This window comes from Martes martes (genome assembly GCF_963455335.1).
Source record: "Martes martes genome assembly, chromosome: 17".
NCBI lineage: Eukaryota > Metazoa > Chordata > Mammalia > Carnivora > Mustelidae > Martes > Martes martes.
In genome coordinates, this window is record NC_137905.1 from 27,667,161 (window position 1) to 27,681,229 (window position 14,069).

The 14,069-nt window shown below is 39.9% G+C and overlaps 1 protein-coding gene across 2 annotated transcripts in view; it reads left to right on the forward strand.

The window, feature by feature from the left end:
* The window catches only part of BBS2 (Bardet-Biedl syndrome 2), a 28,474-nt gene that overhangs the window by 10,804 nt on the left and 3,601 nt on the right, over positions 1 to 14,069 (forward strand). Inside the window, exons 6-15 of one of the 2 annotated variants that reach the window (XM_080828910.1) lie at positions 1,532 to 1,636; positions 1,720 to 1,806; positions 4,884 to 5,019; positions 5,255 to 5,394; positions 6,295 to 6,439; positions 6,527 to 6,698; positions 7,124 to 7,253; positions 8,552 to 8,683; positions 9,182 to 9,319; positions 9,999 to 10,111. In XM_080828910.1, the coding sequence (XP_080685036.1) occupies positions 1,532 to 1,636; positions 1,720 to 1,806; positions 4,884 to 5,019; positions 5,255 to 5,394; positions 6,295 to 6,439; positions 6,527 to 6,698; positions 7,124 to 7,253; positions 8,552 to 8,683; positions 9,182 to 9,319; positions 9,999 to 10,111 (1,298 nt within the window). Of the gene's footprint in view, positions 1 to 1,531; positions 1,637 to 1,719; positions 1,807 to 4,883; positions 5,020 to 5,254; positions 5,395 to 6,294; positions 6,699 to 7,123; positions 7,254 to 8,551; positions 8,684 to 9,181; positions 9,320 to 9,998; positions 10,112 to 14,069 lie in introns of both variants that reach the window. The other variant, XM_080828909.1, reaches the window with a different exon arrangement.

Consider the following 14,069-nt stretch of genomic DNA (forward strand, 5'->3'; position numbering starts at 1 on the left):
ATTTTATAATTGTAAACTGATAGTTGTAGGTAGAGAAAATTAATGGCCCTAATGAAGGCTGAGGGGTTCTGTTTAAGTGTCTGTGCTCAACATGATTTTTTTTTGGAGAGTGTCCTTAGCTTTCATTAGGTTTTTAAAGGGGTTTTCTACTTCCTCCTTCCCCTTCAAAAAAACACCAGCTTGCTTATCACCGGTCTGTAGGTACAGTGTGTAGATACTGTGTCAGGACTGCCTTATCGTTTTTCTTTCATTCAAATTGGTAGTAAATCTTTTCCAGTTTGGTCGGAATTATTCAGGTTTTGTTGGATTTCTGTTTATTGTCAATACTAGATGTGAGGAGGCTGCATTCTTTGAAACATCTTTTCCCTAAATCCTAGAAAAGGACAGGAGACCATGAAATAGAGGTAGGGACTTGAGCTGATTGTTGGTCCTCTGGTCCCTGGTCCAACAAAAGAGAGAAACTAGTTAATTAGAGAACTAATTTAAAGAAGGACTAAGGGACCTACAGAATTTGGGGCTAAGTTTATGAAAATCTGAACTTTACAAAATTGTTCATTTCAGGGCCATTTTCCTCTCATTCTGGTTTGATTTTGCTCCTAGCTCAAATGTCATTTTGCAGATCAGCAAAATTTTAATTCATTTGGCAGTTGAACAGTACTGACTATTGCCAAAAGAATGCCTTGAGCTAAATAATTCTGGAATCCTACACAGCACTTTGCATTCAGAGTTAAGTGAAGTGGGTGGTTTTGTAGAAAAGCTGTAGGTGTAGAGGAAATTATATAACTATTCTCTGCTTTATACAATTTATTTCTTAATATCTCTTGTATTCATGTCAGAATTAGAAAGTAGATCTGCAGAAACATAGATATCATTAAGCTCTGGTCTTAACTTTAAATAAAGGATAATTTTGTTCAGTATCTAAAATTTCATTCTCTTAAAGGTGTTAAATCCTCAGACAGTCCTATAAATATTTCTGTATGGTATACACATTTTATATATTGTTACATACACAAGTACATGTGCTTAGGTTTGTACTTTTTAAAGAATTATGTTTCCTTCTAAAAAACATCTTTCATCTCTAGCAAGCAATAAATTATATCATAGAAAGGAAGCATGTAGATAAAAGATTCAGTTCTGGGTTTTACAGGTCTTTAAAATTTAGGCTGTAGGATATTAAAACATTTTTTGAGTTAGTATTTATAACAGTGTCTGTTGTACATTTTCTGTTTCTTATATACTCACTTTATTTCATCCTTAATCACTCAATTTTGTTTGTTTTTTTTTTTTAATAATTTGCCTCAAGTTGCCGCGTAAGTTTGATCTCAAACAGCAAACTTTGTGAGTTTATTTAATTCTGATTACCCAACTCTTGAAATAGATGACATGGATCATGGAGAAGAGGAGTACATTCCCCTTGAACAGATTTAAATCTAATTTTAACACACACTTGGTAGCAAGGCTTGCAATTTTATAAAGCCATACTTTGCATCAAATTGAGCTTAATGGGAAGATGTTGTATTATTTCTTGCAGATAATCACCTCTCTTTGCCCTATGTATGGCAGTCGATTTGGTTATGCCCTTTCCAATGGCACAGTTGGAGTTTATGACAAAACAGCTCGATACTGGAGAATTAAAGTTAGTATAATTCAGCCTCCATTATTCAGGGATTTTATACTTATTGAAAGACTTCTGGACTAATTATTGAAATTCTTTTTTAGTCTAAAAATCATGCCATGAGCATTCATGCTTTCGACCTTAATTCTGATGGAGTGTGTGAACTGATAACTGGTTGGTCCAATGGGAAGGTAAGTTCAAATACAGAGTTCAGGTGTAATTCAGAGGACTAGTTGTTTGAGATACACTGGATGCATGACTCAGAACCAGTAACATGAGAATATAAACTTGTCTTCCTTGGCTGTGCTTTCAAAGTTAACTTTATAATCTTTGCACCTTGTTTTCTTCCTGCTGTAATGTCAGCACTACGAGTGATTGAGTGTCCTTTTGATTTTAAGAGCCCAGTTGAGAGAAAATCTTTGGAAAGATCTTTCTAAATCTCTTCCTTGAAGGAATGAGAATCAGTTTAATCAGGTTGATCGTAGGCATGGGACTGTAAAAAAAGGAATTTTAATAAGCAAATAATGAACTGTTTGTGTAGCTCTTCTCCAGTAAGTCTTTAAGACTGACTGAAAACTTAGAGTTAATGGGAAGAATCATGCTATCATATTGTTTTCCCAGCTATAAAATTCAAAATAAAATCTTTTTGCTTTCTTTCCTTTTTTAAGTTCAAATCAGAATTTTCTGCAGACTTCTGGCAAGTGAAGATTGTCTTGTTAGAAGCTGCCTAAGTAGCTGCCAGGTCTCCATGGGTACCATTTGCCCTGGCTTTCTTGTGTGACAGTGCTGGATTGCCTGAAGGAGATCAGCTAATTCCTGCCTTTTCTTCTTTGGTTTTTTCTTTGCTTTTACAAGGCCAGTACCTTGTAACCTTCCTTTGGTGTCGTGTGAAGAACAGGTTTTATAGAACTGTTGTGTTGGTTCCTGTTTCTTTACCTGGTTTTGTCTTCGGCATGGGCATTCAAAATGATAAGAGAAGACTGGGGTGCCAGGATGGCTCAGTTGGTTAAGCATCTGACTCTTGATTTCAGCTCAGGTCTTCATCTCAGGGTCATGGGATCGAGCCCCCATCCCGGTTCTGTGCTCAGTGAGGAGTCTGCTTGAGATTCTCTCTTTCCCTCTCCTCTGTCCCTCCCACTGTGTGCATAGTCTCTTTCTCTCTCAAATAAATAAATCTTAAAAAAAAAAAAGATAAAAAAATTATAAAGGAAGACTGTGTTCCTTAGTAAGAAATGTGAGAATCTTAAAATGGACCATATTCTGGGGAAATATAAATTATAAATACAAATTATTGTGATTGAGTCAAGAATGAGAAACCACTAGACTTGAGAAGTTATCAAAAGTTACCTTAAAAAAAAAGTTACCTTCAAATATGACTCTGGACCTAGATGTTTTTAGGGTTAAATGCTTTCAAAATTTTAAGGGATTTCTATTATATAATCTGTTCCAGAACATAAAAAAAGATAAGAAAATTCACACAGTTCATTATATAAGTAGAAAAGCTGATATCTACACTTAACAGAAATAGCATACAAAAGGGGAATACACAGATCCAGCATGTGCATACAGGTGCAGAAATACTAAATGAGTGCAAGCAATTGATGGACTTTGCCTTTAGTAGGTCATTTGTTGAGTTGGAGGGCCATTCTCTGCTCCCGGGCAGAAGCTCCATGTTGGATAAGGCAAAGAGCAGAATATCCAGAGAGATATTAATTTTTAGGCTTGTTTCTTAGTAAATAAACTCTCTTATTTGTAAAATATTATGTAAATGCAGAAGTAAGTTCAGTCTGAGTTAAAGGGTTATTATTTTTAAGTAATCTCTACACTCAACCTGGGGCTCGAACTCAGGACCGTGAGGTCAAGAGTTGCATGCTCCACCGGGGAGCCAGCCACGTGCCCTGAGAGTTATGTTAGTGTGCTAAGGGCTTTCATAAATACAAGCCCTGCATTACTTCACAAACTTTAACATGGATAATTACCAGGCTTACATGTTGTTGTTATGAAGAGCATGGATACTTAGAATGTGACATTCTCCAGACAGGAGGTAGGAACTAGGAGTAGGCTATGACCTAAGTGACTTTATTTTTATTGTTGTTGTGAAGTTTTGCCCAGAAGGATGTTCATGAACAGACAAAAAGGGTGAATGGCACTGGCTGTTGAAATGATTGCACTACCCTTTTCTGTAGCTACCCTTTTATTGATAACACTTGTTCTTGCTTGAAATGAAAGTCATCGTTTTAAGTGGTTATCCTTCATTGTTGTTTTCAGGTGCATTTGTTTCTGATCATTTATTCGCCCTTCTTGGGAAGAGGAGACTCAGTGAGGATGGGAGGGCTCTTTGGGGTATCTTAATAATTTTTACATGGGGGGCGCCTGGGTGGCTCAGTGGGTTAAAGCCTCTGCCTTCGGCTCAGGTCATGATCTCAGGGTCCTGGGATCGAGCCCCGCATCGGGCTCTCTGCTCAGTGGGGAGCCTGCTTCTCCCTCTCTCTCTCTGCCTGCCTCTCTGCCTACTTGTGATCTCTGTCTCTGTCAAATAAATAAATAAAATATTAAAAAAAATAATAATTTTTACATGGAAGAGACTCTTAAACAGGGTTATCATAAAAGGTTATATGATGAAAGGGTGAACTAGTTTGGTGTTTTTCAAACTTCAGGTGTAAATATAATTTGTGTGCATATATGATAAAGATAAAGTTTTTGTATAGAACTCACATTTCCTGTTTACATCTGTGTGGCAGGCTCTGTTCTAAGTGCTTATGTGTTAATTTCTTTAGGCCTCATTCCAACCCTGTGTGGTGTCGGTATAGTTATTTTCCTCAGGTTCTTGTTCTTGACCCCCAGATGATGAGACCAAGCACGGAGTGGATAAGAGACTTTCCCAAGATCCCATAGATAGTAAGTGGCAGAGTTGGAATCTGAACCCAGCCTACGGCCATACCACCCTGAACATGCCTGATGTCGTCTGGAATCTGAACCCAGACAGCTTGGACTTGCCCTGTTCTCTGATTATGAACTGGCAACCCATTTCTCCAGATGACATTATGTAAAGGCCAGTATGTAAAACAGCTTTTATTTAAAAAGAAGAAAGTACAGCCGGTTATGGCCCCTCATGGTCCCTTTAGCCCCAGGGGTCATAGGTATCTCCTGAGAAGCCACGAGGACCCATGGTCAGACTAGCTGACCTTTAAAGCTGATTTGATTTTAAATTTTTGTGTGTGTTTTTTTAAAAAACAAGCTACTTTTCAAGTTCTTATTTTATTTTTAGGTTGATGCTCGAAGTGACCGAACTGGGGAGGTCATCTTTAAAGACAACTTTTCTTCTGCAATTGCTGGTGTGCTGGAGGGAGATTACCGGATGGACGGTCACACACAGCTCATCTGCTGTGCCGTGGACGGGGAAAGTAAATTGGGATGGGAAAAATCCTTAAAAAGTCAGATTTTCAATTTGATTGGGTCAGAAAACCAGGCAGTTCCACTATAAAGTGTTTGTATGGATATCCTCTCATCCTAATACAGTCACCTTGTTGTGGGGGGATGAGAACTTAGGGATTTGGCTTTTAAGAACTGAGAGTTGATGGATTTAAATGCTGGGTTTTTTTTTTTTCAACGTGGTGAGGGTTTTTTCCTGTTGTTCAGTCCGGGGCTACCTGCCAGGCACAGCGGAGATGAGAGGGAACCTCATGGACACCAGCGTAGAGCAGGACCTGATCCGAGAGCTGAGCCAGAAAAAACAGAATCTGTTGCTGGAACTCCGCAACTATGAGGAAAACGCCAAGGTAGGTCCTCGTGGGAATGGACATTTTCCTCGGGAAATGGGAGACTGGAGAGGTGGGACTGGCAAATGTGAAGGAATACTGAGTGTCAGTGTCTGCATGGCAGGACCCCTCCTACTCGCAGCAGAAGCATGGATGGTTTAAGCCTTTTTGCCAGGGTCAGCGGGGAGAGGGCACATATCCTTTAATCTAGAAATCCCACTTCTATGCAGCTGAACTACAGAAGTATTTGCACACACATTCAAAGACATTTACGGTAGCACTGTTCGTAGCAGTAAACAGTTTTCCAACCAACTAGAATGTTGATTAGTAGTAAGGAGTGTCCTGGGGGATATTAAGCAGCTCCGGAGAATGACATGTATGCAGTTGGACTGATATGGAAGAATATCTGTGTCCTTACTGAGTGAAAAAACACAAGGACAGTGTGTATAGAGTGTCTCTTACCTTTTTCAAGAACAAATAACATGAAAGTTGACAACCACAAAACCTGTGTGTGTGTGTGTGTGTGTGTGTGTGTGTGTGTCTGTGTGTGTGTATGTAGGTACCAAGCTGGCTGGAGGATAAGCTTCGAGATGGGACTTTAACTGTCTTATCATGGGTATTTGTATTTGAATGTATTATTAAGTGAATTAATTTTGCTATTTTAAAAGAACCACCCCAAAACTATAAAAGGCATGGTGACAATGGACTGTAACCACAGAAAGGGACAGGGCATTTTCTGTTGGGAAGAGGCTGGGTAGAGAAAGGGAATGGTAGCGAGGTGAGTCCTCTGAATTCTAAAGAATCAGATTAAAATCAGATGATCGGGAGTCAGCCTTTTGGAGCCGAATAACCATGTTATTTAAGATTGGCATTAGTTCACTGCTTTGGTGGCTGAGTTGGAAGTGGGGGCATGTTTTGCAGGCTGAATTGAGCAGTCCACAGAGCGAGGCTGATGGGCCTCGGGGCATCATCCCAGCCAATACGAAGCTGCACACCGCCCTCTCGGTCAGTCTGGGGCACGAGACCCAGGCTGCTCACGCAGAATTGTGTATCTCCACCTCTAATGGTAAGAAGGTATGTGTGGTTGGCGTCTCTGGACACCTGTGCCGTCTTGGAGTGGTTCTTGAATCGCCATTGTCTTTCTTCTCTGCAGACACCATCATCCGAGCAGTACTGATTTTTGCTGAGGGAATTTTTCTAGGTGAAAGCCACGTGGTACACCCCAGCATTCACAACCTTTCCAGCTCCATCCGCATCCCCATTACGCCTCCCAAGGATGTCCCCGTGGATCTGCACTTGAAAACCTTTGTGGGTTACAGAAGCAGGTGATCTTCTGCAAGTCACCATTCATTTCTAGCCAGTGCTTCGAGGAGGGCAGATGGGTGGATATTCTATTGTGGCATGGATTTGGGGGAGCCAAAGGAGCCATTTGATGGTTCTATGCACCCAGGCAAGATTTCCCATGACCTTTACTTACCTAATTCGAAATCTTTCAAAAACAAAAAAGGGGCATTTAAAACCCTCGGTGCACATCTTTGTGTATGTAGAAGACTCACGTTCTCACTAATCCCAAACCCCATTACTGTAGTAGTGCTTAACTACTTAACTACAGGTTTTTCCCTTCTGCAAAACCTGTAAAACCAACTTGATGACCCAGTAGTGACTTTATAGTTATTTTCTGGGCCTTGCATTTTGAAAGAATATTCCACGCAACCCGTTTCTCTTCTTGTGTTCCCTCCGTTGACCACAGCACCCAGTTTCATGTATTTGAACTGACAAGACAGCTCCCCCGCTTCTCCATGTATGCGCTGACCAGCCCCGACCCTGCCAGAGAGCCACTCAGCTACGTCAACTTTGTCATTGCAGAACGGGCACAGAGGGTGAGTGTCAGGCTTTTCTCTTTCAGTATCTTTGCACCTTAGCATCTTTTGGATGCTCTTTCATAGAAGGGGGAAATGACATGAATGAGTTATTTGGTAGCAGTAATTATGACATAAAAGAGGTAGGTAGTTTGGTGTTGGCTTATTACCCATGATGAAAATACTGCTGAAATATCTTCTCTCACTTTGAAAAAACACATACCTTATTTACTTGAGCAATCCTTAGTTACACGTAAATTTTTACCAGCTTCTAATTCCTTTCTTTCTTTTGTCATGGTCTTGGCGTACTTGTTCTGACCCAGCATTCCAGGAGGAACCTGCTTCAGAATGCAAAGAGAGTGGGAGTCGGAGCTGGGAACATTTTGGGTTCAGATGCTACCTTAACTAATTAAATTCTTTGTGACTTTCTTAGTGCTGTCAGCCCTCACCAGTCCTGGCTTCAGTGCCCTTATCTGTAACGGAGGAGGATCCCACCTCCCAGGCAGCCCCTGCAGATTACAAACTTGGTGTCACAGTACCTTATATAGGGTCAAAGACTAGTACTAGTGGCCTTTAACCTTGGCTTGACTTCAGAAGTCTCAGGGAGACTTTAGTCACGTAGATTCTCACGTACATTCTTACGTGTACCTTGTGCTGCTGCTCGTGTAAGTACCGTTATTGTTACGAATATTAAAACTTACTTTATACTTATCGTGCGGGTGTATCTCTGTGTCTGTCTCTCATGCGTTTGCACGCATACTTCATTTTAACTTTTGTTGAAAGGAATGGAATGGAATACTTTCAAGCAGACTACATTGTCCAGGATATAGCCACAGAAGAGTTACTGTATAAACAGACTTATCGTCTACCCAAAGTGTTCCTACATTCCATATAAGATTATGTCTACACTGAAAATGCTCTAAAGTCATGCATGCTGTGGGGCCAGACATTATGAATGTTACTTAAGATCATGTACAGGGTGGGTAGGAGGGGGTGTGAAGTATGATGCTTTTTTTTTTCTTAAGCAATAAATCTAGAAAGAAGGATAATCCTTAAGAACGACTGTCCTTTAAAAGTGAAAGTTCAGGGGTGCCTGGGTGACTCAGTGGGTTAAGCCTTTGCCTTCGGCTCGGGTCATGACCTCAGGGTCCTGGGATCGAGCCCTGTATGGGCTCTCTGCTCAGCAGGGAGCCTGCTTCCCCCACTCTCTCTCTGCCTGCCTCTCTGCCTACTTTTGATCTTTGTCTGTCAAATAAATTAATAAAATCTTTAAAAAAATAATAAAAATGGAAGTTCATTTTATCCTATTCATTTTTAAGGTTGTTATATGGCTCAGCCAGAACTTCCTGTTACCAGAAGACACTAACATTCAAAATGCTCCATTTCAAGTGTGTTTCACATCCTTACGGAATGGTGGCCAGCTGTATATAAAGATAAAACTTAGTGGAGAGGTAAGGTTTACTGTCACGGGCATAGATTTCTTATGGACCGTTCACTATTCAGTGCAAGGTAAAGTGGGTGGCACCAATCTCAAGGTCGTAAAACCATGTGTTTCAACGTAGTCTGTTATTGTTAATTATTTAGACACTGAGGTGTAATCTAGAACAGAGGTATTCTGTTTTCCTCCATCCTTCCTTTCAGCCCTTCCTTGTGTAAGTTGGGAAGAAGGAATGGGGATACAGAGGTGAACAAAAACATTTTCAATGTTTGAGTGATTTTGTTGTTTAGTTTACAAGGCTGGACGATTGATCTTTTAGCCTGCTTCTGGAAATGTGATGCATGTGGTCTGTAATTTCCTCCAGGGCTAACCCCTGTCTTACTTACCACCACATGTAAACTTAGGTTCAGTAAATATGTTGAACATGGGGGAAATTCTGGTACTGTTTCAGCTGGGTTTGTCTTTAGCATCTGAGGATACTAAGCTTGTCTCTTTTTTTCTCCCTGGATAGATCACTATAAATACTGATGATATTGACTTGGCTGGTGATATCATCCAGTCAATGGCATCATTTTTTGCTATTGAAGACCTTCAAGTAGAAGCAGATTTCCCTGCCTACTTTGAGGAATTACGAAAGGTGCTAGTTAAGGTGAGGGCACCCAATGGATGCATTTGTGAGAACGTGGTAGTGTCATAATATTTGAAATGTTTCTCTTAGGAGAGGAACAATACCCCAACTGTGTGTATGTTGTAATTACAGTCATGTTTTAAAGAACTCTTGAAAATTGTTGAACTTTAGCTAGTTTTAGAGGGTTCACTAGTTAAAGGATTTCTTTCATAAAAGTGAATGGTTGAGCTCTAGACCACCCTGCTTTCTTTGTTTGGTTTAGGGGGATACTTTTTAAAAAATATGTCATAATCACCTTTTCCTTTGCTAGCCATTCACTCTTCTCTTGTGGTTACATTGCTGTGTTGGTTCACTGCTTTCCAACAACCCTAATTCAAAAGGAAAAAGAAAAAGGATCATGACTGGCCCAAAATTTTCACCATATTCTTACCCCAGATCTCTAAAACATTATGTGTGTGGCTAGGGCTCCCTGTGTTAAGACATGGAAAGATCCAGATGGAATCCCATCTTGCATGTTGGAGGCAGCATAGACAATTTAATTTCATTGATGAGGAGGTGAGACAATGGGGGACAGTCGAGATGGTACAGGTGCATAGGGGAAAGAGAAGGGGCTCTATATGGCAGAGAGTGTCTTCTCAATCTGACTAGTTTCAACAAGTCTGTGAGGTCTTTTTAATTTCTGCGTGTTCATGGTTTTTAGGTGGATGAGTATCACTCGGTGCATCAGAAGCTCAGTGCTGAGATGGCTGATAATTCCAACCTGATCCGAAGTTTGCTGGTCCGAGCTGAAGATGCTCGTCTGATGAGGGACATGTGAGTATTTACCAGGCCAGGCCAGGTGCAAGGTTAAAAATGTCCGTAATATGGAATACCAACTCTCAAATGCTACCGGGAGGGGTGTAAATCGGTACAGTGACTTTGGAGAATAACTCGGCATTGTCAGTGAAGTTGGAAATGGGCATTCCCTATGACCCAGCAATTCTACTCCTGGTTTATAATCTAGAGAAACTTGTGTCAACATATAAACCAGGGAATTTATACAAGCATGTTCCTAAGAATCCCAAAGTGGAAACAGACTAAACTAGCATCAACAATATAATGGCTAAACTGTGGTATAATTGCACAATGGGTTATGACATGCAATGAGAATGTCTCTGTCTCAGTGACATGTGACAACACGGACAAATCTTACAGGTATAAGGGGGACGGAAAGAAGTAAGACTCGGAAGAATGTGTACAAAATGCTTCCTTTTATATAGTTGGGAAGCACAGCACTAAAGTGTATCATTTGGGAGGCATACCTAGATGAAGAGTGTATAAGGAAGTGCAGGGAAGATTGTCATCTAAGACACTATTCTCTCTTAGGGCAGGAGGGACTGTGTTCACAGAGAGCCCGCTGGGAGCTGCGGCGGTGTCCCGTTTCTGGGCCTGGTTTACAAACATCCATTCTGTCTACTTTTCCGAATGTGTATTACATTTTACAGTAAAAACAGTTAAAGATGTGCAGATGTAGCTTCTTGCAGAATCTATCTTGGCTCTCAGAGTGACTGAGGTGGAGACAGTAAAATCAGTAACCAGTGATAGATGGAGTTTCTGTGCCCAGATCACAGGCAAGAGTTTGCCCGGGCTGCTGCCTGTCTTTTTCCTGAAAGGCCTAAATTATTGGCATATGTTAAAATGGTGTTGTTCAGAAGTAAGTGATTTTTGAAATAGTCATATTGTTGAAAATTTCAAACACCTACAAAAGCAGATTAAGTAATACAGTGATTTCCTATATATCCACCACCTGGCTTCAGTATCATCATCTACTGGCCCGTCTGGTCTCCTCACTACCCTCACCTTCCTCTCCCAGGTACTGGGCGATTTGGAAGCAAATTCCATAGTATCCTTTCAGCCACAAATATTCCAGATAGTGGAAAACCTTTGAAAAGGTTTCCTTTCAAAGGAAAAGCCTTTGAAAAACAAATAACTGCATTATCACACTTGGGAAAAGACATTTTTTTCCCTAGATTTTATTTCTTTATTTGACAGAGCACAAGTAGGCAGAGTGGCAGGCAGAGGGAGAGGGAGAAACAGACTCCCTGCTGAGCAGGGAGTTTGATGTGGGGCTTAATCCCAGGACCCTGAGATCATGACCTTAGCCAAAGGCAGATGGTTAACTGACTACCCGGGCACCCCAAAAAGAATTTCTTAATATCACAAAATAACCTAGTCAGTGTTTTATTTCCTCAGTTGTCTCACGTTTGTGTGTTTTAAGTTGTTTTTTTCAAGCAAAGACCAAAGATTAAGTTTCTTGTAATGCACATGTTTGCTTACTGTTTTTCCCAACCCTCTCCTTCTGTGGTTTCCTATTTTGGATTTTGCTGATTGTATCCTTGTGGTAATGGTTAGTAGTATTCTTTTGTCCCCTGTATTTCTCTTAGAGTAGTAGGTTGCTGTAGAGGCCTGATCAGATTCAAGTGCAATTTTTTGGCAAGAATACTTCTTAAGCAGTGCTGTGTACTTCCATGAGGGAGCATGTAATGCCGGGTTGTGTCTTTCTGTTATCAGTCATTGATGACCATTGCCTAGATCCATTATTTCTTTTGGAGTCTTCATTTTTTAGCTGAAATACTTCTATAAAGCACAACATTCCCTTATGAATTAATGATTATTTGGTTCCCTGAGGTATTGTTTTTAAGGAAAGACAGATTATCAGTTTGAAAATAATGAGTTGGGGGGTGCCTGGGTGGCCCAGTTGGTTGAACATCCAGCTCTTAATCTGAGCTCAGGGTTTTGTGTTTGTTTTAAAGATTTTATTTATTTATTTGAGAGAGAGGGAGAGGGAGAGAGAGAGCATGAGGTGGGGAGAGGGGCAGAGGGAGACGGAGAAGCAGACTCCCACTGTGCGGGGAGCTCAATGTGGGGCTCGATCCCAGAACCCTGAGATGGTGACCTGAACTGAAGGCAGACACTTAACAGACTGAACCACCCAGGAGCCCCTGAGCTCAGGTTTTGGTCTCAGGGTTCAAGCCCCACATTAAATAAAAGAAATATATATTAATAATAATAAAATAATGAGTTGGTTCTGTAGCATCTTCCATGTTCACCAGTGAGATTTTTAAATCCTTATAAACTCATCCATTTTAACATACTTAATGTGCTTCATTCCATTTCAGTTGTTCTGTATGATGGCTAAATTGTGCTGTCTTTGGCCAGTAGAAACCTTTTCAGGTTGGCTACAGCTACCTTTGGACATAGCCAATATTTCTGTTAGGTCCTTGTTTTCTCATACAAGATGTTTTAGGCTTATCTGGTACATCATTCTGAATCAGGAATCAGCCATTTCTCTAAGGAGCCTTGGTTCTTTTTAGTGGGAAATAGTATTTGGAGATCGTAGTCTGCACATTAGAGGTGCTCATTGCCACTAGCTTGGTTACTATTTCTAGGACTTTTTAATGGATATAGTTAGGAAATGTATGTATATTTTTAATGAGAGCCTATATTGTGAGTTCATACTATTTCCATTTCAAATTTATGAATTCAGGTTCTTAGCTTTGATTTTGAAGTTGTATCTCTTCTTTCTTACATTGGAAGTCATGGCTCTAACTAGTATCCACATGCGTATTTGCTAGAATAATACCAATATTACCATAAACTGTATGACTGCTGACAACAGTAAAAACTTTTTTTCTCATTTTTTGGGTTTCTTTAGGGTATATTCCAGTGGGAATTTTTAGTCAAATTATTGTATTTGAAATAATTCCCCTCTTTTTGGTTAAATCTGATATATATTTAGCTTAGTTGGGCTTATTTTGCTTTTGGTCTTGTGGGAACTGACATATTTTTCCTTTTTGGTTTAATTTTATTACACATTTATTAAAATCCTTATGTGGTTCCAGAGTCAGCACTGAAAAACAATGTACAGAAAAGTCTAACTTATAATTCCTGTCATTTTCATCCTGTTTCCTCCCTCTCACTATACATAACCAATCAAGATTTGAATACGCACATACAAACACGTATACACACATTCACGTCTCCTCCCTCGCTAGATAAATCATAGCACGTTACTCTTCTCTGCCTGGCTTTTTTACACTTAAAAATATTGCAGTGACGTCACGGAGATACTTCTCTTTGTTTTTACAGCGGTACAGTACTCATTCTCTGCATGCATTTCCAGCCAGTTCCCTACACTTGGGTTGCTCTTTTGCTGTTATAGGTAGTGCTGCAGCCTGTAGCTTTCTTACATAATTTTTTCATATTTTTCCCGAGATATCTTTGGGAACAAATCCTGAGATGGAATTGCCAGAGTAAATGATAGCTTGCATACAGAATTTTGCAAGACATTGCCAAATTCTCCTCCATAGGTGTGATACCATTTTGCATTCTCATCAGTGAGAGTGCCTGTTTCTCTTCAGCCTTGCCAGTGGAGTATGTTGGCACACTCTTAGATATTTGGCAACTCAATGGGTAAGAAATGGTCTCATTGTGGTTTTCATTTGTTTTATTGTGAGCAGCGTTGAGGATTTTTTCATTTTTTTAAGGGCCATTTGTATTTCTTTTTGTGTATGAATGACTGAATTATTTTGTGTGTTTATGTTGGTATATTAATTGTCATATGAGATGCACATTTTTTGCAGTTTGTCATTTGTATCTATCCTTTGTTTAGATTTTTTAAAATTAATTTTTGCTTTTGCCATGTAACAGCTTTTTGGAGTTTTTACATAGTCATATTGGTCATTAATTAAACTTACACTCTGAGGTAATAGAATAACCCAATTATTTTATT